Source organism: Daldinia vernicosa (assembly GCF_022497035.1).
Source record: "Daldinia vernicosa strain CBS 139.73 unplaced genomic scaffold F5Y00scaffold_16, whole genome shotgun sequence".
NCBI classification, from domain to species: domain Eukaryota; kingdom Fungi; phylum Ascomycota; class Sordariomycetes; order Xylariales; family Hypoxylaceae; genus Daldinia; species Daldinia vernicosa.
In genome coordinates this window covers 304,734-329,465 of record NW_025953932.1, presented here as the reverse complement: position 1 = coordinate 329,465, position 24,732 = coordinate 304,734, and the positions used below count along the sequence as shown (strand labels likewise).

At 45.7% G+C, this 24,732-nt stretch overlaps 7 protein-coding genes across 7 annotated transcripts; 5 read left to right on the top strand and 2 right to left on the bottom strand.

Moving 5' to 3' along the window:
- Window positions 1-5,086: 5,086 nt before the first annotated feature.
- Window positions 5,087-6,431, top strand: F5Y00DRAFT_252513 (NADP-dependent alcohol dehydrogenase C; the record flags this gene model as incomplete). The annotated part of the gene is made up of 4 exons (XM_048009944.1): window positions 5,087-5,157; window positions 5,270-5,394; window positions 5,460-6,108; window positions 6,179-6,431. 4 exons carry the CDS (start codon window positions 5,087-5,089, stop codon window positions 6,429-6,431), a joined length of 1,098 nt encoding a protein of 365 aa, XP_047866059.1.
- Window positions 6,432-8,667: 2,236 nt separating this feature from the next.
- On the top strand, window positions 8,668-9,122 carry F5Y00DRAFT_260861 (uncharacterized protein; the record flags this gene model as incomplete). Its single annotated transcript, XM_048011092.1, has 2 exons — window positions 8,668-8,811; window positions 8,862-9,122. 2 exons carry the CDS (start codon window positions 8,668-8,670, stop codon window positions 9,120-9,122), a joined length of 405 nt encoding a protein of 134 aa, XP_047866058.1.
- A 948-nt stretch (window positions 9,123-10,070) lies between these two features.
- On the top strand, window positions 10,071-10,776 carry F5Y00DRAFT_260860 (uncharacterized protein; the record flags this gene model as incomplete). The annotated part of the gene is made up of 3 exons (XM_048011091.1): window positions 10,071-10,265; window positions 10,327-10,347; window positions 10,423-10,776. 3 exons carry the CDS (start codon window positions 10,071-10,073, stop codon window positions 10,774-10,776), a joined length of 570 nt encoding a protein of 189 aa, XP_047866057.1.
- Window positions 10,777-11,841: 1,065 nt separating this feature from the next.
- Window positions 11,842-12,762, top strand: F5Y00DRAFT_268621 (uncharacterized protein; the record flags this gene model as incomplete). Its single annotated transcript, XM_048012293.1, has 3 exons — window positions 11,842-11,922; window positions 11,986-12,038; window positions 12,141-12,762. The coding sequence occupies exons 1-3, from the start codon at window positions 11,851-11,853 to the stop codon at window positions 12,760-12,762; spliced, it is 747 nt and encodes a 248-aa protein (XP_047866056.1). The 5' UTR covers window positions 11,842-11,850.
- Window positions 12,763-16,342: 3,580 nt separating this feature from the next.
- F5Y00DRAFT_268618 (uncharacterized protein) lies at window positions 16,343-17,627 on the top strand (the record flags this gene model as incomplete). Its single annotated transcript, XM_048012292.1, has 3 exons — window positions 16,343-16,347; window positions 16,420-16,517; window positions 16,585-17,627. 3 exons carry the CDS (start codon window positions 16,343-16,345, stop codon window positions 17,625-17,627), a joined length of 1,146 nt encoding a protein of 381 aa, XP_047866055.1.
- A 1,600-nt stretch (window positions 17,628-19,227) lies between these two features.
- Window positions 19,228-20,864, bottom strand: F5Y00DRAFT_40854 (sure-like protein). The gene is made up of 2 exons (XM_048013625.1): window positions 20,485-20,864; window positions 19,228-20,427 (listed from the first exon to the last, which is right to left on the bottom strand). The coding sequence occupies exons 1-2, from the start codon at window positions 20,660-20,662 to the stop codon at window positions 19,712-19,714; spliced, it is 894 nt and encodes a 297-aa protein (XP_047866054.1). The 5' UTR covers window positions 20,663-20,864; the 3' UTR covers window positions 19,228-19,711.
- A 1,416-nt stretch (window positions 20,865-22,280) lies between these two features.
- On the bottom strand, window positions 22,281-24,038 carry F5Y00DRAFT_268614 (tannase and feruloyl esterase; the record flags this gene model as incomplete). Its single annotated transcript, XM_048012291.1, has 1 exon — window positions 22,281-24,038. One exon carries the CDS (start codon window positions 24,036-24,038, stop codon window positions 22,482-22,484), a length of 1,557 nt encoding a protein of 518 aa, XP_047866053.1. The 3' UTR covers window positions 22,281-22,481.
- Between the last annotated feature and the right edge of the window lie 694 nt (window positions 24,039-24,732).

Sequence of the window (24,732 nt, the reverse complement as noted above, 5' to 3'; positions counted from 1 at the left end):
ATTGAACTACACGATAGTTCTTAGCTAGGTATCATGTAACTAAGAATGTGCTGAGAGATTTAACCAATCAATTACTTCCAGGGTTCCTCAGGGGTGTCAGGTGTGAAGATCACCAGATTCTGTTATCTATTTGCCTGACGCAACTTCTACTAGGGATCTTGCAGCACCACCCGCTGTATGTGACATACAACCTTAACCCCTTCTTATTCCATATTACATAGAGATCCCGCACAATCCGGTGGTTATCGTCATTATTGCCTAACCGTCTGACGGTGTCGTAAGGCTCGAGGGGGGGCACTTATACGAGTATTCACGCATCGTCTCGGAGTGCCCCAGCAATAGGGCTAGCGTCCCATCGATGACCCAAGATCTGGACACGGGGCTGAAGCGGATGTAACATACATGGGTTGTCAGCCTTGAAGTAATTTTGCAGCTGAGAGTCAGGGTCCATGCACGGGTATCAACGTCGGTGGCGTGTGGGGAAGGGTCTTTGACCCCGGTATTTCACGATGGTTTTTTACCTAATGCGGTACTTAAGGTCTCAGAATGGGTTGTGATAACGCACAAAAATATGTCAGGTACTTTACAGATACCCAACGGGCATACGGAAAACTGTTGAGGGAGCTGCATCTTCTCAAACTACGCTTCCCACCACTATCTCTTAGGAATACACCCGTATCCCGCGGCCTAGCAATCAAATATGCATTGTGACTTGTGGTAACACCTCAAGTGGCGATGACAGACATAAGACTCAAGTATAGGCTACTCTAGAATTTCACATATTATCTGTAGACTGTCTGTTACGTACCTATCTATCGTACGAGGGTGTTCTCGGAAACCCGGGCAAGCTTATCGTCAAGCCACCCGCGCTTGGACTCTTCTTCCACTGCAATCAACCCGATTGGGACACCATTCGAGACATCTTCTCCAACGTTCCCGACGATCGCTTTAGGATCTAACATCCTTGTTGACATCCTTGTCTGCTAGAACCCGAGGCCCTTCGCCATACCTACTGGTATGCGTCGTGCTCACTTTGTGATTCGCGGCCATCCTCGGTTTAGATGATAAGGGTAGTTGACAGGGCTGTCAACTACTTTTTCAAGGCTCACAACGTCAGGTCTGTATCTTACCGTCCATATAAGGCTAGCTAGAATCTGTCCTCTTAAATCAACTATTATTGTAACATCGCTTACTGCTACCTATTCACATCCTAAACCCGGGTTAACTGCTTACACTTACACCAGCGGCGTGTTGCGGTTCTATCACCAGGTACCTACTAGCGAGGCCTCCGTTACACGCCTGATAAATATTCTGCAAGCCATAACGCTGGAGTCTTAAGTCACGTTCTAATTAGGTATAGTATACTGTCAAAATGTGATATGTCAACCATGGTCAGATTCGGTACCTTGGCTGCCGCGTTTGCTTTCACAAATCCGTGGCCAGTACCAAGGAAATCTCGCATGGAATTCTCCACCAAGCCGCCAAACCCGTGTTCTAGCTCATCGAAGTGAATAGTTACATCTGGCATCTCCAATGGATACCCACGTGGGGTAGGGCGTGATTCTGGCTTAACCGAAGATATAATCAAACGGCCGGATCCCACTCCGAGAACACGGGGGGCACGTTATCGTGATCTATATACATTAGGTACATACCTCACTACGAAGTGGGAGCCCATTCTAGCAGTTTGCCCTATCGGTTATTAAATACTTAAGTACCTAGTTACGTGAATAACTAAATAACTAATGCTACCTCTTATCAAATTTGCAATCGTAATATCCACGGGCTCCCACGCTCTATGCGGACGCCTGCTTCCCCGAGGGCACTTACAGATATTTCATGTTTCAGGCCTGCTCAAGTGATCATATAATCCTTGGCAGCAGCATGACTATTGCGATAACTTCACTCTTACCGAGGCCTGGAGAGTTCCAGCCCAAGAACGTACTTGTCACGAGGTGGAACCAAACAGCATGGAATATATACATGTTCTTTGTCCTAGATGTTCCATCTAGAATCCTGACAGTACTGTAGTTAAACTCGCTTTTTTCGCGGTTAGACATTTGCTCCATCGGGGCTCTTAACTTCTAAAAGTTCTACGGCCGGAATATACAAGACTGGGTTAAAATTCCAGTCCACAACCCTTAAAGATATACGAAATAAAGGTGTTGTAGTTGCTTTAAATCATATCTTAAATGATCTTTTATCTATCGCCACTGACATGATGTATATCTTCAACTTACCTGGGCCCTTTTTAAACAGGCTTCTATAAATAGTCAAATCAATTGTCCTTAGCTTTTCAACGCCTTAGATTAGCTCACGACTAAGAGGATAAGTTGCCCGTATTACGTTAGGACGGGATGAACAGTAGTCAATGAAAATTTTGCATGGAACGTCATTAAGCAATAATATATTCTGGCTTGATCAAATGAGTGCTTCTAGAATGCTAGCTAATTATGTGAGCTATCTTTACTTAGAATATTAAGACCGCCCATTTTGGCGATTTGTTATTCTTTCTCAGACATTCTTGGTTAGAAGAATGTCGGTACTCAATTGACACTAATTTAGCCGCTGGAGACTTATGTATTCTAATCCATAACGGTCGCTACTTAGTCAGCTTGGAAGTGTCTAAAACTACCTAAAATTGGACTACCTCCGCTTCTTGGCTCGGCTTGTTGGAGCTCTGACATAAACCTAATAGTTTAAAAAAAATAACGATTGATATGTTTCGCATAGGAACGTATTAAGTTTCTTTTCGTAGTCATAAAAATAAATAAAATCCTAGTCCATTCCGTATATTTGAAGTTTCTGCTATGTGTAAAATCTTTGCGGGCTCGGTATGTTGCTGATTCGGATTGATGTTCTGCTTGAGATAGTGGGGCTCGTCGGGTCCGGCCCACTCGGGAGGAGCCGAGAACATCCCGAACGTCCGGACGACTAGTAGTTTCAACCAAGCCGTGGACCCAGCCGTCTAAGCCGAAAACGAAGAAAACAGCGAACGATATGGGACGTTAGCGGGTTTAAAAGGCCCGTAAAGGAAAGACTTTAGATGGGTAAATGAGTCTAGATCGAGAAGCGTAGCATGAGCCACATCGTTAGTAAATACGGTGTCGGTGAAGAAGATCATGACGCCGATTATGAGACGAATCTGATCGTTCTTATCTGCGTTAAGGATTTATAAATTTTTCTAGAAGATCTGGTGAAAACTCGGAAAGTCATCCACAGCGAGTAGAAACTCGGCGCGCTAACACGAATCAGGTAATCTTATGTACCTACATTTTCGGTATTGCGCCGCGGGCACGAGGACGCGAAGGTAGCGTCAATGTCAAGAGCAAAATGACGACATTTGGGCGTGTTACAAAATGGGTTGGTTTCCTTTTACGGCAATCTTGGGGACTGTATTAAACGATTACTGGCCAGGAAGCCATCCTTACCTAATTTTTGAACGTCTCTTCATCAGAGCGCAGCGCCCGGGAGATGCGAAATGCGAGTCTGGCCCTAGTAATTGATATTAATAAACTGATAAGCCGTTGCAATATTACTCCGAGCCTCGCGATTGAATTTAGATACATCAACTGAATGCTCTTCGGCGACATCTCGACTGCATGAATAAAAGCTGAAGAGTTTAGCGGCTGAGCATGGCGGTGTGAGCTCGTCCTAGTATTCCGATACTACCTACAAGCGGCAATCTTTGTGAGAATTGAGCGGACGGGATAGATAGGTCGTTCCAGATTGAATGTAGATACTTATCAAATGGAGTTTTCGGAAGTACATATGTCATACATATGTAGGCTTTTCTATCGTCGTAAATTCTTACCTACATACATCTCAAGGTACATATACCCCTGACTAAAATCTCACCGTCGAAGACATGTTCTTCCGTCTCATGATAACAAGAAACTTATGAAATCCCCGAATGCGAATAGGAAAAGAGTCAAAATGTAAGATTATAAAGCGATGGAGAAGATCCACCTGCGGAACTTTTCTATCGCATGGAGATAAATTCACTATCACCGTTATTCCCATTCTTTACTAGGAGAAAAGCATCCGAAGAGTTATCGTCGTTAACGAGCTTACTTCCACGTGTTATGGTTGTTTTCGGGTTTCTTAGTGCTGTTTAGCGGGACGTTACATGCCACATATTCGTCGCTGGAGATAGCCTCACTGCTACGTCAGGTTCCCCCCTTGAAAAAATTCTTGAGTGATGGATACCGAGGTATTCTCCACTGCTCCCGCACTTCTGCCACTTTACTAATAAGAGTGCATTAGACTTGCAGGTGTAGCTATTTCCACCCAATTACCGATGACGTCTTGATATTTAACCTTAATCCATGTAGCCTGTAAATATATCTATTAGCCTTTTTTTTCTTGGAACTTCCGCCCGGAAGCTCATTCATTCTTGACGGTAATATTTAGTATGGACTTGCCTACTTGTTAGTCTTGGCATTAAGTCCGATACAGTAAGCCCGATCTATGGTAAGTCCGACACTTATCTGTGTGGGTAGTAGCAGGTTAGGTAGTGTATATGTGCGTCTATTAAATTTTCACGGTGTCTGGCACCATCACGGCCAACGATGCTAGTCCACCACTAGCCACAATGTAACGGTGGGACCCCCTACACCTTGCTCTATTAGTATACGTAAATTTATTACACCGTTGGTTTGCTTACACAATATCAATTCTTCTCTATGAGGCCCATAGAAGAGACTACATACCTAGGTTAGGTACCTAGATTCCAATTATTTCCAGCTGTCTATACGTATATACCTACGTAGGTATAATGTATGTATATATGTACAAGGCTGCATCGTAACTCCTATCCACCGCTACCTCCACTTAGCTAGTGTCATGGATTAGAAATCCGCAATCGGGTTTTTTGACCATAGAGAGATTGAAGTTCGAATGTTAATGGAATGAGCCAGAAGCGACGTGGCCGTGATTTCCCTATTTAAGTGTAAGCGACCTGCATTGTAGCTTGATTCATGATTAAACCCGGGGATATAATTTAACAATAAACCTCAACATTGAAACAACACAAGAATCTTCATCTCAAACCTCATAGTCAACTATCGAATCACTACATTTCAACATGGCAGCACAGGCAAGCCCCAAGTTCGAAGGCTGGTTGGGCAAGTCCCCAGATGCCGTCAATGGAAAGATGTGAGTACCTAATATTAAGAGATTTTTTTTATCGTCTCAATCATCCCTGGGTATCCGAAATACCTCGACTTTTTATCAAGTTACGTAATCACTGACACCTATTGTTAATTAGGGAGTGGGGCGAATTTGAGCCCAAGAAATGGTCCGAGGATGATGTTGACATCGAAATATCCCACTGCGGTATTTGCGGTAGTGACTTACACACGTTGAAGTCTGGCTGGGGCCCGACTCCCTACCGTATGTACTATGCCCCCTTTTCAGTTTCCGACTAGTTCGTATTTTTTTTTCTAACATTATCGCAGCTTGTGTCGTGGGTCACGAGATCGTCGGCAAGGCAGTACGCGTGGGAGCGAACGTCAAGCATATCAAAGTTGGCGACCGCGTTGGGGTTGGTGCGCAAGCAAGGACTTGCCAGAAGGATACCTGCCCGGAATGCGCGAACGGCTTGGAGTCCTATTGCCGAGAAGGCTTGATCAACACCTATGGCTCCATTTACCCGGATGGATCAGGTAAAACCTATGGCGGCTATGCGGACTACAACCGTACAAATGGTCATTGGGTTTTCAAGATTCCAGATGGACTTGACTCAGCCATCGTCGCTCCGATGCTTTGTGGTGGCATCACTATGTATTCGCCCCTAAAGCAAAATGGTTGTGGACCAGGCAAGACAGTGGGAATTGTTGGCGTTGGCGGTTTGGGTCACTTCGGTATTCTTTTCGCTAAGGCCCTGGGAGCCGATAAGGTCGTCGGTATCTCGAGAAAGGAAGATAAGAGGGAGGACGTACTGAAACTCGGTGCCGATGAGTACATTGCTACGGATGAGGAGAAAGACTGGTCAACGAAGCACCGACGAACGCTGGACCTCATCATCAGCACAGTGTCTCATGCAAAGATGCCTTTGAATGAATACCTTGATCTCCTGAAAGTAAGGGGCACTTTGATCCAAGTTGGGTAAGTTTGTCTCGATTTCATCTTGCTAATGTGGTTATCGAACTTCGTTCAAAACTAATTCGTCTTGTAGCGCCCCTGATGGAGGCGAGCTCCCCCCTATCAACGCATTCCAGTTGATCTTAAATGGACACAAAATCGGCGGTAGCGCTACTGGAGCTCCTTGGGAAATAAGAGAAATGCTACAGCTAGCAGCAGATAAGAAGATCAAATCTTGGGTTCAGGAACGACCTATGAAGGACGCGAACCAGGCGATCATCGATATGGAGAATGGTAAGGCTCGTTATCGATACGTACTCGTGAATGAGAACTTTGGCAAGCATTAGATGAAGAACTGATTTAGATGAGCGTTTGATTTTCGGAGGCGCAGAACAGATGATGGAGATATCAAACCGGTTAGAGTAAAATGATCGATTTCCAAAAATAAATATATAATTCCACTATTATAATCGTCCCAAAGTTCAAGTTCATCGCTATCAGCTAAATATGTTTAGTTCTCCAACTTAAATAAAAAAGCCATTCGGCTAGTTTCACCTTCTCTCGAACTATTATGACTAATATCGAGTAGTGGTATAGATATAAAGCCGGACGATTTTTCTTTCAAAATGTCTTATTTCATTGTTATATGCCACAACCCATTCTGTTCTATTATATCGAACTTGCAAGCCATCAGATAAAAATCAAATAGTAACTGGCGCTCAAGATTCTAGACAATATAACTTTATCGGGTTACGGAGATGTTTTTGCTCCGACTTCTTCCGTCTAAAGTTCTGGTCAATTCTAATCCTGTCATTTCAGATGTCCGTTCTCTAATTCACGTAAGCAGGTAAGTAAATTAGCCTTACTATGTGAATTTCACATTAAACACTGCCTAGGAGAGTATGTGCTCGTGAACGTAAAAGAGTCCAGCGTGAATATCAGTCTAGTTTCTGAACACGCCTTTTTAGCTATGTCTATAGGTAAAGACCTGCCCTTATTGATTGTATTTTAAACTATCGAAAGTGTCCAATCCACTTGAGACAAGTAGAACTTTGTTGGTTAGATAGTTGCTATCGCATCTTACAGCATATTTCTACATAACAATACCAGCCAATATCGAAGACGATATCTCTTTAAGATAAACGGTTAAGTTCGTAAGTTACTTTTTCGCTTTAGACGGAGCACTTATACTCGAGTGTTTAATAAACTAGCAGGTTAATACGAATTACTACTGCAAAAAGACTAACTTTCCTTTCCTGCTAGAAACCTAGGTAAGACGCCAAAGCTATTACGTTTGTTATTCCTCTGTTCTTAACGACTATACGCCAAACACTACATCATCGAACTTGCTCCTAGGGTAAACTGTAGTTTATTATAGTTAAGTTGTTGTGGGAGCTGTCGAAGTCGTCAACTCCTCCGCTTACATGTCGATCTGGCCTACGTACCTGAGTAGTAGTTTGCATAGCCGCAACTCTATAGCAGCGCCGCAACTCTATAGCAGCGCCGCAACTCTATAGCAGCGCCGCAACTCTATAGCAGCGCCGCAACTCTATAGCAGCAACTTAGACGTACCTCTGGCGAACTAGACGACAAACTCGACAACAAACATGACGACCTAATTTGGGTAGTACCCGCCTTATTAGGTCTGAGATGTATGCACCTGGAAACCATTGTTTCTTAGTTTCACGATCCTTGCGTCCTCCTTCCCACTGGAGTCCCAATCCCCTCTCATCTGATTCTTCCAACACACCACCCTTAAAGTCAACCTCTTTACCATCTTCAACTTCTCATACCTGGGTACCACTACAACGAAACAAGTTTCATATCAAATTCTAAAAGCTTGTCGATATTATTTAGCACCACCGAGAAGTCTACCCCAGCAATACCATCTTCGCTCAAAGTAAGTTTTATACCATTTTAGCATCACTTCCCCTCTGCTTCATCACCTTGCATCTTGGCATCTGCTCTGCGTCTATATGAGAGCCTTCTCGCGACTTTTCCACTGTTGCTTGCACCTTAGCCCTGTGACTGTTCCCCTGACCCTACGACATTTCTCCTCAATCTAAGACGTCGCTGCATCATCTACCTCCCTATCACTACCTCCCCCATCCGAGTACAACCACTTTCGCAGCCTTCAACCTATGCTCATATTAGGTTATTGATCTAATATACAGCTAGGTCGCGGTACCTATCGCTCGAAGGTAAGTGAAATTCCCTATGTGCCTATTGTGTCCTTGAACCCCCATCCTACCACGCGTGACATATGCTTGTCTGTTGTCTTAGCCCTCCGCGCCGCTTCAACCCTATTCTACCCCTCCTACTGCTGTGACATGACACCGGGCATATTACTCTCTATTACCATACGTCGAGGCTCTACCTTCCCTCTTCCCCTCTCGATCACCATCTACGAAGCAGTCAAAATATCGAAGTGATAAGCTATCCTCGATCAACTATAGGCTACATTGCCGTAATCACTCTTTCTCCCAATATTTCTTGTTCAGCATCGACTTACTATCGGATCTAATACAGCATCTAATATCCACCAAATTTCTCCCGTCAAACCAACTGCGCCAAGCAGCAAATATGCCTCCTAAGGACACAAGCGCCCTGACGGCTGGTGACCAGAAGTTCTTCACTGCCATCTTCAAGTATCTTCCCACTAGCATGGAAATTGACTGGGACGGGCTTTCCCAGGAGCTCGGTCTGAAGGACGCAAAAATTGCAAAGGTATAGTTCCCGCTGCTAAATACACATGGCTTAGTACTAACCATTTAAAGATGCGATTCTCACAGATCCGACGCAAGTTTAATAAGGAAGAAGCGGCGGGAGATTCCCCTCAGAAAACTAAGGCTGCTAGAGTCACCAAGCCTACCAAGGGCAAGAAGGCTAAGGTTGCTGGCAAGGGCCGAGACGAGTACGATACCTACGATGACGACGAGGATGTTAAGCCCGCTACTAAGAAGGAGCCTGAAGATGATGACGAGGGTGCGATCAAGATCGAGGATGGCGATGATGAGGCCATTGATACCCAAAAGTGAATAGTTGCATTGATATTTACTTTTCTACCAACCTCAATGGCGGGTATCTTGGGGGAAGGACACGATATTTGATGGCCCACTGGCTCTGGTGATGATATTATGACAAAGTAAACGAAGCTTCATAACGCAAGTCGCAGGGAAGATCTCGGGTTTATTTCGCGATGCGGGTAGTTTTATAGTCTATATTCTACATCAAGAACGGTTGTTTTCATTATGATTACCTTGCTCCTCTCACCATTACTGAACCAAGTGATACTAAACTCCAGAACCATGCCTTGAGCAGGTACTGATAAGCCAGACCTAGTAGTAGAACTATCCTATTTCTCAAGTACTGGATCTGTAGATAAGCAAAAGCTGATTTTAATATGATTCTTAGGAGTTTCCTATCTCGTCTATCTTGTTCAAATTAGGCTAGGTTGCGTCCATATCTTCAAGGCGCGTATACCTTCCTGAAGTTTTATCTCGTGTATTTCTTTTTCTTTCCTTCCCAACTCCTCAAGCAGCTGCCATTGTACATGTTCCACGATATTTCACCTGTCCACCTGGCATCTAGTGGTGGGGTGTTTTGGGAAAGAGCACGACTAAGCGGATACCTGAGAGTCCCTAAGACCACTAAGACCCGCGCGAAGTCTAGGGCATGAAGCCACTGTCTTTTGGAAGATCAAAAAAGTGAGCAACTTCCCTTAGGCAGAAAATTCAAGAACCATTTCTTATTTCTTCCATCTAGGTCTGAAGAAATAATTTTTGTTTCCCTTTTCCAACAACAACACCATCAACCAGAACAACAAAAACTTCGCCACAACTCCCTTGCAACCATCCAAAGTAAGTAATCCCTAGTTAATACCCTGTTATTTTCAGTCTTGCCTTTTGTCTTGATTTGTCAACCAAATCTCGATTGTTCTCAAACCTAAATATCTTTGTCGAGTCCATTTCTAATATTGAGCCAAGATGTCCAACAACATCGATCTAGGAAACGGAGTCTCCGTGACCACCAAACAGGTTGCTATGATGGTAGCAATATTTAAAAATGCCAGCAGAGACCTCTTACAAACTGTGGACTGGGCTGCTGTCAGTGCCGAGACGGGGCACGCCTCACGGCGTGTGGCCCGTGATACCTTCACTAAGAGGTGCAAGGTGAAAGGGGTATGTAATTCCCTATATATTTGTGAGAATGTATGACATTTACTAACTTAATTTGTTTTAGTGGCTAGAAGGTGGTGTGACCGTAAGTCGAATTACCATTATTATGGCTACCATTATTGCCCAGCCCAAACATCAACTAACAAGTTGGGTCTCCTAGATTCTTCCCGCTGCTGGTGCTTCCGGTTCCGCTGGTGCTTCCGGTGCCGCTGGTGCTTCTGGCGCTGCTATTGCCGCCCCGGCTGTTGTGGCCGCTCCGGCTGTTGTGCCGGCTCCGGCTGTTGTTGCTGCTGCCTCCGCCGTTGTGCCGGCTCCGGTTGTCCCCGCCACACCCGCTTCCGGACCTCCGACCCAGACCCCGGCTCCGGCTACTCTCCCTGCTGCCGCCCCCACCCCCACCCCCACCTCTGCCTCTCGTCGTTTTCGCCTCCGCCGTTTCAGGGGAATTCTCCATAGGGCTCGTCAGGGCCGCGTTTCGAAGAGTCATCTTTTTAAGCCCAAAAGAAAGGCTTAGAAGTTATCTTGTGTACTTTGATTCGCCCAACGGCTATTAGCCTCGTTTTTTGGGCTTTCACTAATTGCAAGAAGAAGTTTGAATTGGTGGCTTGAATCAGCCCTGAAGGGCCTCTGTATGTACCTACTAGGTAGTATCAAAGACATCTCTACCATCGAAAGTCCATTATGAGTCTTTATAATAAATGAGGTGGTTCTCGTAATAATATGCCTTAGAATCCGGAGAAAACTAGTACCGAGTCCTGAGCACTGACCAGCTATATTAAGCCTCTGTAATTCAGCTGACAGGCCTCCTCCTGATCATACTCAATACACATACTAATTCCTTGATCTTTATTAGGGTCGAAAAATTCTAGTACCGATAACAAAGGTGTTCCTGATATGAAATATCTAGGTAGTTCTACCTTTGACGGCAACATCTAAAAGGTTAAAGCTCATCTTAAGTCTCATCTTTGTGGTTACTCTTGAGGTCTGATCTAAGATAATTCACGACACTCAAAGATTAGTTTCTGACGGTTCACCATAGTATAGTAAAAGAATTTTCATATTTTAGCTGGTGGTCCCGACACCAACTGTCTTACTGGAACCCCAGGTGTGTCCATCATCACGACATATGCCCAGTAATACTAACTTCCGCATACACAAGTAGCCCCAGGACTGAGGACCTTCCAAGTTGACCCTCAGTTACCTCAGTATTGGGTGAAGCTTAGGCCATTGCCTGGTACATCAAGTCTAGCTATACTTTAAGCGGACCTGCTACACTGTGGCAACAACCCTTCAGCAACCATCTACTAAAAACAAAGTGCACTTCTTCAAGTGTAGGTTGGGTACGGGGCCTACTTCCTTACGGGTAGTATTTGCGGATCAAAAAATCCAAAGCTTCCACTATTTCATCAAATTTCTCGACTTGCCCATCAATCTCAAAAACCTATCCTCCTATCCACCAACTTCAATAGTATCAACTACTACTACTACTACACCCGCCTCTTTTCATACCACCGGTTCTCGTACTTTATCTTCACAATTTTCTACTTGATCCCTCTAGCCTGACAACCTCACGTCAGCCGCCGACAATATGCCTGCTTTGGACGTGGATTCTCAGTTCAAATTCCTCATCGTGTGCATCAAGCACTCGACTGCTGGAAAGGTGAGGATTATGCTTTTGATGATCTACCAAACGTACTCAGCTAAAATTTACTGATCTGAATAGGTTGATTTCGCTGAGGTCGCCAAAGAATGCGAGATCGTGAGTAAGGGAGCAGCGTGAGTACCCCCCCAATAACTACCATCACATTTCTCTATCTAATCCTACTTCTTGTCCATCTAAACCATTTCCCCTTAACTAACCGCGTTCCTATCTCCCAGTGCTAAGCGATATGAGCGTCTCATGAAGGCCCACGGCATCGGCACCGCCGGTGGCGTGGGAGGCGTCAAGAAGGAGTCCAAGGACACTAAGGACGGCATCAAGACTCGCACCCCCAACAAGAAACGCAAGCTCGCTGCCGTTGACGAGGATGCCGGCGATGCCGACGAGCCCGTCAAGGCCGAGATCAAAGGTGAAGTTAAAACTGAAGATTCGATCGCCGTGAAAGCGGAGCAGGAGAACGGTTGTGGCGCGACTGCTGCTGTACCCGGTGTCAACGAGGCAGCGCCGACGAGTCAGGCTGACACATCGCCTTCTACCAATGCCCAGAATGATGACGACGACGATGAAGTCTTAGTCATCAGTGCTACGGAGAGGCGCGATGACGGCGGTGGCGTCTCGGTTTACGGCAGTGGTGGTCACCATCACTCGTATTCGCATCCGCACTCGCCTGCTCCAATCATTCCGGGGATCCATTCCTTTGATTACGCTGCTAACATGACTTTCCCTCAACAGACGACGACTATGAGGACGACGACGATACCATCGTCGCATAATTCCCTTCCCTACGGGTTTCCCCCTGGCACATGGATGTTCCCTCATGACACACATGGATATCTATAGCAAGCACTAGTCCTTCGTTATCGCCCCAAGATACCTACACCATCAAGATCTTTCATTCTCTTTTATCGTGGTATGTATTCAACATAATACTCGATTATATCTTCACTCGCTAATAAGATACAGGCAGGAATGGATCTATGATACACAAATCGGGGTCAAGGATGGATACTGGGTGGATTTCGGCTGGTTTCGCAATCGTATGGGGGCTCTTGGGCAATATCGTCTTTCGTAGCTTAGTTTCCGGTGTTTCCTGACATTAGGTCAGAAGATAGACTCCGGTCAATAACAGGGTCTGATTACCATCATATCCAGTACTGTTTTGTGACTGTTGTGACCCTTTTAGACCCTGGCTATCCCTGGTGCTCAAGTAATCTACACGGCCCAAAGGTAGAGTTACGCATAAAACCAAGTACGTTAAATAATTATTCCTAGAAGAACACAATCAAGTCAGAACTACCTGGCTTCGACCGGAGGCCTCTGTAGGTAAGAGCCATATATCTTATGAGCAGCTATTCTCAGCAGGATGGAATTGGGGACGTCTTGGCTCTATTCTGGATAGACAGGGTCGTTTAAGGGGCATGAACCGAGGATTTCTCTAGACTATATGTCGCTCATATTGTCGTTTTGGGCGGTCTACTTCACCGAGGATATGGGTTCTAATACCCTCCTGTCATTGTAATGATTTTATATTATACCTTTCAGCTTTCTTGAGGACATGCTTCCTATCGGCCACTTGAAGCTGCCATGAAATGTCATATTTATTAGCACTAGCTTGGAAATACCATGCCCGGGGGATGAAGGCATATTTATTATTTGTTAAAGATTTCTATGCTTCTGGATTGTTCCACTGATAGAACCAAACTTGAAGTATCGATAACAAGACTATTCTAGAGCAAACGTATTGCTAGGCTAAGTAATGACCAGAATCATCGACGGTATATTACTTTCCCGACCGTCCCCATCGTCTGAAGTAGTAAAAACGCATACATATTTCTAGATCTGAATAACCCTAGGAACTATACCTAACGGCTTTCAAGTATTATATATGTCGTCATTGCCTCTAATTGCCTTTGGAATGGACTTCAGATAGCTTGCTATGATATTATCGCCTAACATCTATCAATAGAGACATTCGCTCAACTATGATGTCTTTGGAATGTTCAAGAATCTGTGATGAAGAGCATCGAGCATTCGCGCTACAAAATCGAGACATGGCGGAAGGACTATCAGGTCATGAATATCAGCAGCTTTACATTAACAGGCGTATATCAAATTTCCCTTGAATTTCTCTATTTTTTGATCGCATAATGTACCCAAGTACATGCGGATTCTATCTGCGTCAAGATCACAAGAGGCTCTAATGGTATCTGCCTACGCATGTACCTTTGTACCACCAAATAACCCGATCACAACTTACTTCCCGAGATCTCATTTTGTGGGACCCACATTTGTTTACTGTACAACCGGATGTGGGTCTCCCCGCAATCTACGTATTTGATCGTACCTAGGTACCTACCCTGTCTGACAGGGAAGTTGCAAACCCTAGAGTGGGGCCGTGCGCCAATTCCAACGTCAACTCACCGAGCCGCAATATTTTCAGTGATCCTGAGTTTCAAATCAAGAGGTACTTAGGTACGAACAGCCAACGTACAATCGAAATATGCCTATATGTATGCCGCACATACCTGATCCTGATCCTGATTATTAGCCTACGATGATTTTGATTTTTTTTTATGGTGCCTCCCCGTCAATACTTTTACAGTCTACAGTAATGCTTCCTCGAATAAAACTACTGATCTTAAATATCCCCGTTAATTACAGGCACCAACAACCTTATATAAACTACCAACTTTTATTTCGATCCGGGATGAAATATTCCCTGCTTTCTCTTTGTCTGGATAATTAAATACGAGAGCTTCTGTAATATTGGAGTCGATTTTAAATCTATTGTAGCTGTAGAGTAATGTCGACTCATCCTCGTAATTGGATTTTTAGGCCACAAGAAGAAATAGATACTTCATACATGCATATCACTTTACTTCTAATAGTAATTCATATCCCCTAGTACCTAAGATCATGTTCAGGGAAAATATCATGATTGAGCGCTCGGCCTCAGTCAGTGTTTTGGCATTACATTACTTGGCTCAAATGGATGCTACAAGTACCTAAATATTTTACATTGATGCCAGTGATCTGGTAAATTGGTTAGCTGTAAGTAATGCACCTTGGATAAGGATGATAAGCTATGCTGTAGAGGCATATCAGGAACCGGAGGTAGTTTCCTGTGCACGTACCCTAGTTCAAACATTTGATTTTCTATTACAGCTCAAGGATCAAATTATCGTATGCACCTTGATGGGCAAAATATTCCTAATCACCCAGGTACATAGGTACGGTTGCGAGTGCAAGATCAGGTTGCCGGTTGGGTTGAGGTCAAAGCTTCTTCTTGATTCAGTGGTTGATAGGGCAAACAGGTTGAAAATACAGACTGATGCAGCTGCCATAAATGATTTTTCTAATAACCTAGGTGATTGATTTGATTTCCAAATCACAACACCCCTCACCGCTCTGGATCTGCCGTCTCCTTGGTAATATATTTTTGCCTCTCCCAACCTTCTCCACCATTTTCTTCTTCCGCACCACAACAACTTGACAACTCTTCCAGTTACCACCTGACAAATTGTGATAGCAACCTCCTGTATCAACTGATTCCCTCCTGACAAGTGGGTCTGTACTGGTACATTTGTCAGATCTTTTTCAACCTTAGTATCAACCTTCCCAACCTCTTCGTACACTTGACTGTACACCCTTACCCACCCCACATTTCTATTCTATCAGCCTGGTCTGGAAACAGATAAAAGACTGAGCAGTTCCTCCATCATTCCCAACTTCTTTCTTCACTCTTCACACTTCAAACCATACTCTGAAGCCTGCACTACCAACCTTCACTACCAAACTTGATCATCAACCCTTGGCCTCCAAGCCTTTATCATCTTCACCACCTTGACAAGTCTTTTAAGATTGTCAAGTCTAGTCACTGGTTCGTCTCTCGGACAACGGTAAGTCAAAGTTGCCTCCTCTCTCTCCAGTCGCCCATCAATTTCTTCCACACAACCCAACCCGACCCCCATCATACCTACTCTCCTCACCATTTTTTTTTCTACAACCTTTCTCAATTTCAATTCACACAACCTCACCAACCTTTCCCACATCCAGCCTCTGGTAAGTGCACAACCCTCCCACCTTTACTCTTCACCTACCTTCCTACCTTTCCCACCTCTACAACCTCTCCACTACCCTCTACCTTCTACCCTTTCCATCTACTCATTTCCATTTGCAAATTACCTTGCATCATCAACCTTCACCTCTGGCAAAATTATTCACCGCCCATATTTTCCAATCACCCAACCAACCCCACCCCACCTTCCTTTCTTACATTCATCACACACATACACAACACATAAACACATACACTTGGTCATCATCCTCCATCATTTCGCATACACTAACCCATCTTTCCAGACCATTCTATCAGTCTTCCCTCAGGTCTACCACTTGTTCATTTACCAGAACAGTCACTATGTCGTAAGTTTATTTTCCACTTCTTGTTCTACTCTATCTTTTTCTCATTGTCATTTAACTAACTTCAATCTTTAGGCCCCAGGGAGATCACAACTGCAACCAGGAGGTTCCCCGAACCCCCGACTCTGGAATTGATATGGCCAACGGCCAGGATCTCGGCGCTATGGCCAATGGTAAGTAATGCTTTGCAATCCCCTTCATATTTATATTATAACATCTCTGCTTACACCTGAACTTTAGCGGCCAACAATCCTCAGAATGCTCTGGTGTCGATCGAGCGCTATGGTGTCACTGTCAGCTACACCCTCGGCCAGATCACTGAGATGGGTGCTGCACTCGCCCGTGCTCGTGCTGAGGGCCTCTTCCCGCCCACCACCGCTGCCAGTCATGATGTCCAGGCTATCACCAGCGACTACTTTCGCCTTGTTCAGCTCACTGCTGCCCGCGGTAACGCCCCTCGCGAGGAGTGGAACCAGATGCGCCATGTGGTCCAGCTTCTGGTTGAGATCACTCAAGAAATTCGGGTTCGTGATAAGGTCGCAGCCGAGAAGACTGAGGAGGAGCGTGTCCAGGCTCATGTTACCAACATGATGAGCGGTGTTAGTGCTGAGAACAAGCTCTACGACATTGTCAAGCATGCCGTAGTCCACGCTGTCCAAAATGGAACAGCTGCGGAAGCTACTGCTGGCCAGAACATGGCAAATCTTCTGAATGGCATCCGGGGTGTCATCAAAGAGATGGCTGGTCAGGGCACACACAACGTCGATGGTGTCAATATTGAGGCTGTATTGGAGGACGTCTTTGGAATGATTGACTTTGCTCTTGGCAATGTTGTTGATCCTCTTGGTAGGAATGTCCAGCAGATGCAGGGTCAGCTTAACCATGTTGACGGCCAGATCAGTCAGCTGGATAGCATCACTAACGGACAAGTTGATGCCATTGGCCATCACGTCAACGCCATTTCCGGTCATGTTCGCTCTCTTGGCAACAACATTAATGCGTTCGGCACCCTCTTGAACTCGACTAATGGCAATGTTGTATCCCTAAACACTCAGATTGCGCTACTTCAGACTATCATCAACATGCTTCCTCGCATGATCTCTGAGGCCCTTCAGCAGATGCTGCCTGAAGCTATGCAGTCTTCTATTGGCCCAGTCATGCAGGCTCTTGAGGCTCAGCTCGGCACCGCCTTGCCTATTGGTGCTGCTCGCGGCACCCAGCAGCAGCCTCGGGGACTGAAGAAGCTCTTCAAGTCCGTCAAGAAGATGTTCCGTAAGCACTAAGGAGCTTACTAGCCTCACCTAGCGAGATTGTCATCAGGGATGTTTTAGTCACATGTTTTCGGATTACCTTAATACTCTCCTTCCTCACTTTCTATCCGATCAATGACAGGTAAGTTCTCTTCACTATTTCCAGTGTCCCTCAACAGGTTACTAACTTGCCACAGATGCTTTTATGGGGGCCAGCCACCTGTCTGTATATGTACAGACTAGCAGTGGATTTGTGGTAATTGGCGCTGGAGTGGGAGGATTGGATCTATCAGACAGAACTGGTAGATATGAATTTTGGGGCAAAGGAAGGAATTTGGAGTAATCATGACTCCTTGTATATATGATGCTGCACTTTGGCAGTAGACATACATTTCCCCTCCCATTAAACACCTACTCCACGCCACCCCCCATGTACCTAAATTCAGTGTCTAGTGAAGTGACTTCATACCGATGTCGTGGGGTGTTTTGACACTATTCCCACATCTTAGTTCTAGGTTAATAGTACACTCTGATGATAATAGATTCACTCTGAGTACATATAGTGTCGCGACCCATACCCCAAGTATTGCATGGTGAGACTAGAAATGTTTATAATTCACGTCTATCTGTTGTTTCAATCCTAGACTAATGAAATTGTGTCCCTGTCACATCATAAGCCCTGTCGCAGCATGAGACGAGGCCAAGCTAAAGAATATTTCAGTATGTAGTGTTCTCCTATCTACAGTTAGGCAAGATTATTATGGTGAGTGTGAGTACTCGAAACGCTTCGCGAAGCCCAGTAGGTAGACATACTAAATATTCCAGAGCCAGGCGATGCTTGGTGAAATTAATGCTTCTTTGAATAAGTTTTTCATTTGGTCTATTTTACCTCTCGTATCTAGGTACCTATGAGTACCACTCCTGGCCCGTCTGGAATGAGTAACAAGAGGTTAGGGCAACTTTACCTACCTCTAGGAACATCATAGACGCGAACTGGGGTCTCCTACGAACACTGCAAAAATTGCTTTCTTTTTGCGCGGGTAACATCATAACCTCTATGCTGTCGTGAATGATCGCGCCAATCTCGATTAATTTAGAAAGGCATAAATGCTATCCAGTTCAGTATAGGAATAACGCGTACGATTTCACTGCCTTGCCCAAGAAGATTTGAAGAAATACGTATCTGTTACGGTAAAACATGCATCTGGCTTCTTCTTCCACGAAAGATATGGTGCTAACGAGGTATATAGGGGCTGTTCCAGGCTTCCTCCGTAAAGTAGCGCAGTCGTCTCTTAACACAGCTAGCTTCCTTCATATCCGCTTTGGTTCCTCCTCTAATGGGGCAAGTTACACTGATAGCTGACACGCGCCGTTCTCTATGCTTGAAGATAACATCGCTTCTCAAAAAGAATATTTAAGAGATAAGGACGAGATGGGTTGGGCATTCAAGAGGGCAAGAGCCAGCGCCAGCGTCTAGGAAGCGGGAATAGCATGCTATGTGGATACTTTTATGATCGGGCCTCTGTGCCCTTCTAGATATACGAGAAACAATGGAGAATCTGGTAAAAAGACTGACGTCTAGTTTCAAAATGCCTTGGAAAGGCCAACAGTCCATTCATCTCGCGTATTTGGTGTAAGCTTTTCTATTCTAAATTACCTCGTCTATTAGCATGCTAAGGTACACTACGGGATGTTATAACGTTCGGGGGTATCTATGCTAATGAGTCCTCATAGAGAGGGTACATGATCATGCGCATGGGCAAAGCCTTCGCCGAAGTTACTGCTCACGATGCCAATCCTATTCCTTCGAAGATCCCTTCCACTCTAAGGACTTCTATACACGTCTTCTCTACCCCTGAAAAGCTCGACACTCGCGATCTACCAAACCTTTAAAATCCCAGAAGACAAAACGGATTCGACAAAAAAAGGGAGGTTCTAAACTCGAATTTTCCCCCATAGAAACATAGAAAGGCATATGCTGCACGCAAGATCTAGAAACAAAGACACAACTCAGGTACACACCATAATATACAGTCCATCGTCGATTTCCAGAAATACAGCTTGTAAAATTGCAAATATATACGCGAATATTGTCCCAGGCGCAGCCAAGGGTGCTATTACTCCATACAACTCAGTAGCCCACGCAACTTCTCTAATATAACGGCCTGCTTCTCAGCTGGTGCGGTCGTCTTATCCTTCGAGTCTCCCACACTGACGGAAATTAGACAGCCATCAGCACCGACCACGCTCGACTCCGTTGGTAATCTGGTGATACCGCAGGTCTTGACATCGGGCTCCGAGAATGTGCCGGGGTTGATACGGCTCAAAACCCACTTAAACTTGGTCGGGTCGGTGCACTCTTCCGTGACCTTGGGGAAGTTCACGTTCAGGAACACGTCCTCGGGAAGGTACGGCACACCAGAGTCGATGACCGCATTCGTGAACTGCGTTGCCAGTTGCGCATATACAATGCTTCGCGTTTCCACAGGCGCGTCAAACGCAAGTCTGCCGTCCGAAGCGCCGGAGAAGGCGATGGCCGGGATGCCGACATCGTGAGTCGCGTAGACGGCTATACCAACGGTTCCGGAGAACTGTACTTCGAGGTACAGGTTGCTTCCCACATTCGGCCCAGAGACCACGAGCTCTGGGGCTTGTCCGTCCCACAGCTGAGGACCAAACGTTTCGACTCCAAAGCGAGCGGAAGTAACTGGGAATGAATTTACCCAGCTTAATCGTAGGTTCGTCGCATTGTTACCCGTGGCGGCGCTGCCCGCAGGGCAGCTATCGTATTCACAAGCTGAGGTGCGCGGTGATGGCCCCACGTCAAGAGACCCTAGTTCATCTATTTAGCTATGCCCTAATCAGATAAAGTTCTTGGACGGGAGCTTACCTGTACCAGACTTATTTTCAGCTGGTGCTGACAAAATGACATCGTGGCCAGCGTTGTTCAGCTTGTCATGCAGGACCCGAATATATTGCTCTGCCCAACCGTCGTCGTTTGACTGGAGGATGCGTATGCCGTGGGCGCCCAGGGCGAGCAATACGGATGTCAGGAGTTGGGCACGCATTTTTGGAATGAGGATTTAATCAACGAACGACTGGAGATCTCCATTTGATTAACAACATGGGGCCGTGTGCTCATTTAAATATCTATCTTGTTTGTCGCATTGACGCAAGCCGCATTAAGAAAGTCATACCCGTTCGCAATCGACCCCTGACATCCCCGGGACTTTCATTGAATTATAACAGCCAATCACAAACCTTGACAAGAGTCTATACCGAGCAATGAAACTCTAAAACAGGGACCGAGCTGGGATGCCGAGCCTCTAGTCCCCGCCGTCCCTGTGATATCAGCCACAATTCACAGCCAATCTTGTGGGGCACGTGGGATCCGCAACGCGCCATAGATCTCCTGTGAGGGAGAGGAGGCCGTAGAAAAGCCACCAGTCATCCCTAGCAAGGCAGGTCGAGAAAAATGCCAAGGTGTCGCTGTCGCCCTCGGCGAAACCCGTATTCACCAGACTTATGAAACTCGTCTGTTTAGAAGGAATAGGAGCTCTGCATGCTATGCAAATAATACTGCTACAAGTGACGCTAACTATGCAGAACTATTGGGAAAGTCTATCATTAATAAACTTGGCGATAAGATCCTGGTAGTAAGGTTGACTCTAGGGGTACGTACTCGCGAACTCTACGCTAGCTGTGTGAGTCACCTTCTGAATACGGTAAGTGACACGGGAGCGGCATCTCGGGCACCCGGGAGGAAAGAGTGGGTGTTCTCGGAGGTAAGTGGAGTCATCCACTCGGTTTGTGCCGCCATGGAACGTGCTTTATGATTATCATCTCCATCGCTTTTACGAGTTGTTCACGCGGATACCCAGAAGCCCAATTTACAACAAAGATAACCCGATGATCAATTAGGTATCACTTTGCACTCCAATAATTCACTAGATCTACAGAGTAAGGCAAAATAGCTAGAAGAACTGGGCAGTAAAAAAGGAAGCAATGGACTTGGAACGACAGGTGGAAAGCCCGTAAAAGAAAACGGTATATCAAATTAGAACTGGCCTCCAGAAGAGCTCAAAGTGTGGATCCTGTAGCTACAGTGTCCCAGGCACTCATACAATGAGGCAGTTGCTGCCTGCATCTGGACGCATATGTAAACATTAGCTGGATCCTAATCCTCTAATCCTAATCTCATCTGGATCTACTTTTTCAACGAGGTAGGGACCTTCAAGGGGTTCGTCGTCACCCAGCATGGTCACTCTATCCCCGGTAACAAAACGCGGAGGCTGGGCGCGGGCTCAGTCAATGTTAGATAGCGCCTTTCCCAGGACACCAAATTTTTTTAGACTGTGCGACATAAGGGCGGTCTCCTTCAATAGAGAAGGCATTATGTTTTTTGTTCCTGGGTTACATATTAGTATTGGATGGATCGGGTTGTGATAGTGTGGCGTACTCTTCGGGGGACATAGGTATCATAACTACGGTTTGACATGAATATACCATGATCTGGTTAGCACAGCCAAAACATGGTGGTAAAGTATTCCAAGGAGAGTATCTGGAACATGCGCTCCAAAACAATTTTCAACTCTTAGGACTGACTCAAGTAAGATCTTAACTTAAATTGTGTGACAACTAGCTGTATAAAGTTTAATTATTTCCCCCGCCACCACCTTTAGACACACGGACTCCTCGATCGCTGTCAGATGACAAGGATTACGATAGGTATATGACGTGATAAGGGGACCTTGGTTCCCTCTTAGATTCAGGGGAGGGCAGGCGTTAGTATTATTCCGAAATATATACCATATGAGCTAGTCACCAGCTAGTCACCTGTCACTCCGTAGTGGTGATATACCAAGGGCAGCCTCTGACAATCGCCCCTTAATTATCACAATAGAAATCACCAGCTGTAGCGTTTGAACTCGTGCCCCTATAGTGTGCCTTCTGAGGATAAGGACACAAAATACTCTCACGAACAGGGCCCTTATCCACAGAAGTTGCTGCAATGATACTGTCAGGGGCAACATCGGATTCAACCCATGAGACCAGGGCCTTAAAAAGTCCAGCAGGGTAATATCCCCCAGAGCCCGCCCAACAGTGAGCAAGCCCCGGCGCTTCGAAAAGACGATAATAATCATGTATTTGCTCATCGTGGGCTGTAACACTTTCGTAGAAGTGCGACGAAGAGTCTGGAGGGAGGATAGCATCGGCCAGACCGTGGTAGGATAGTAGCTTCCCCCCTGCTTCTCGGAAGGCGTCCAAGTTAGGCTTCACGTTGAAAATTGGACCGTACTCATCTAGCGATTGTTGAAATAAATCCTGAAGGTCCTCGATTGTTACTGTCGTGACGTCGAAAGTAGGGTCTTTCTTGATAAGAAGCCGTATCCATGCGTCAACAACATCCATTGTGTGTCCTGTGCAGGTGCCATTCCCCGAGCACACAGTTGTCGCAAGTCCCGCATTGACCCCAAGGCCGATGTCCTCGTCTACTAGGCTTGCCCCCCTTTTAAGTCCCCACCAAAGAAATGAGCCATCTAATTTTCGAGCGCCAGTCCACGTCGCGATCGAAATATTGGCCGCAGCTTCCGATATTTTCACAGTTCCAGCGTCGGTATCCTGGCAATCAACAGACTTGCCCACCACAGAATACGGATCGAAGTCGCAGGAATCCGGGTCAGTGACGATCCCATCAAGTAGTCCATCGTTACCGTCGCAATGCTTGATGAAGGCTTCCGTGATCGCAACAAACTCACAGTTCTTCGGGTACTGGCCTAGCGCCTTCATAACAACCTGGGGCCAATGATCAGCCACACCCAACCCGGCAAAGTCGACTGCCGGGGCCGAAGCTGCTATCCCGTCGAACGCGGTAGGGTATTTCTCAGCAATCTTGAAACCTTGCCGTCCGCCTTGTGAACACCCGTTCCAATAGGAGTATGCTGGTGGCTTGCCGTAGTAGCTCTCCGTAATTGCCTTACCAATGATAGACAATTCGTTCAGCGAGTTGGAGCCAAATTCTTCGAGAAGATGAAGGTCAACGTGTCCGGGACTCTTCAATATCCAGTCATCAGGGTTTATTGAATCATGGCCAGCGTTAGTAGTCACAGCAGAGTACCCCTCCGACACGGCGCCTAGCATAGAGTAATGGAGGAGTGGAAAGTTAACGCCTCCAGCGGAAAACCCCCCTCCGCCAACACCTTGCATCCTGCCATTCCACTCTGTGGGGAGGTACACAGAAATAGTGACAGTATCGGACTCGCCAGGGTGCGTGTAAGTAGTCGTGAGATTGCAAAAGTTGACACCTTCAGCGTAGACAGCCCCATTGTTCGTATACGTGCTCTCGGGGACTTGGATTGTCAAGTTAGATACCAGCGAGGCGCTAAGTGAAGTGAATTGTACGCCGGGCAAATCCGGATAGGGGATCTGAGCGGGACTACACATGGTGAAGGAGGATATGACCTTATTATCCTGGCCGTGATTATCTACCTCTTACCGTTTCGCGACATTGGGGATAAAAGGCCTTTTATATATCGAAAAATCCGTGAATTATTGGTTCCTGCTGCTATGTCGCCTAGTTGTGGATGCCTACCCTCGTTGTCGTGTCAGGGGTATAGCTTATAACCCCTTATTACATAATAACCTTCTCTTATTTTCTCGGGTCCAGCTCATAATCCTTTAAGATCTGAGAGGTCTGTGTATTTTCTATACGTGACGTGCATGTCGATGTCTTTACAACTATATGAGAGAGTTTCCATTGGTTGATGCTTTCGCGTAGTATTGTATACTCCTTATTATAAAGTTGTTGAGAGCTAGCTTTAGAAGTATATTCCTATATATCTTTGTATGTAGCAATACTTGAAAAATCCTTAGTCGATAACAGTTCTAGGGGTTATACACTTTAACCTTTTTAATCCTTTAGGATTGTATTCTATGGCACATCCCGCCAATAATTGCATGGGACTGATATTACCGGCCCACTCCGGGAATCTTTAGCCCGGATACTATCGGAGTTACAAAAGGTTATCATACGGGACCCCTTTTCTCAAATATTCTCTTATTGGAGTTTAGGAGGTCTATTAGGAGCCCCGCCCCGAAAGCATTCCGAGACACCACGGAGAAACAGGGTTACATGTAT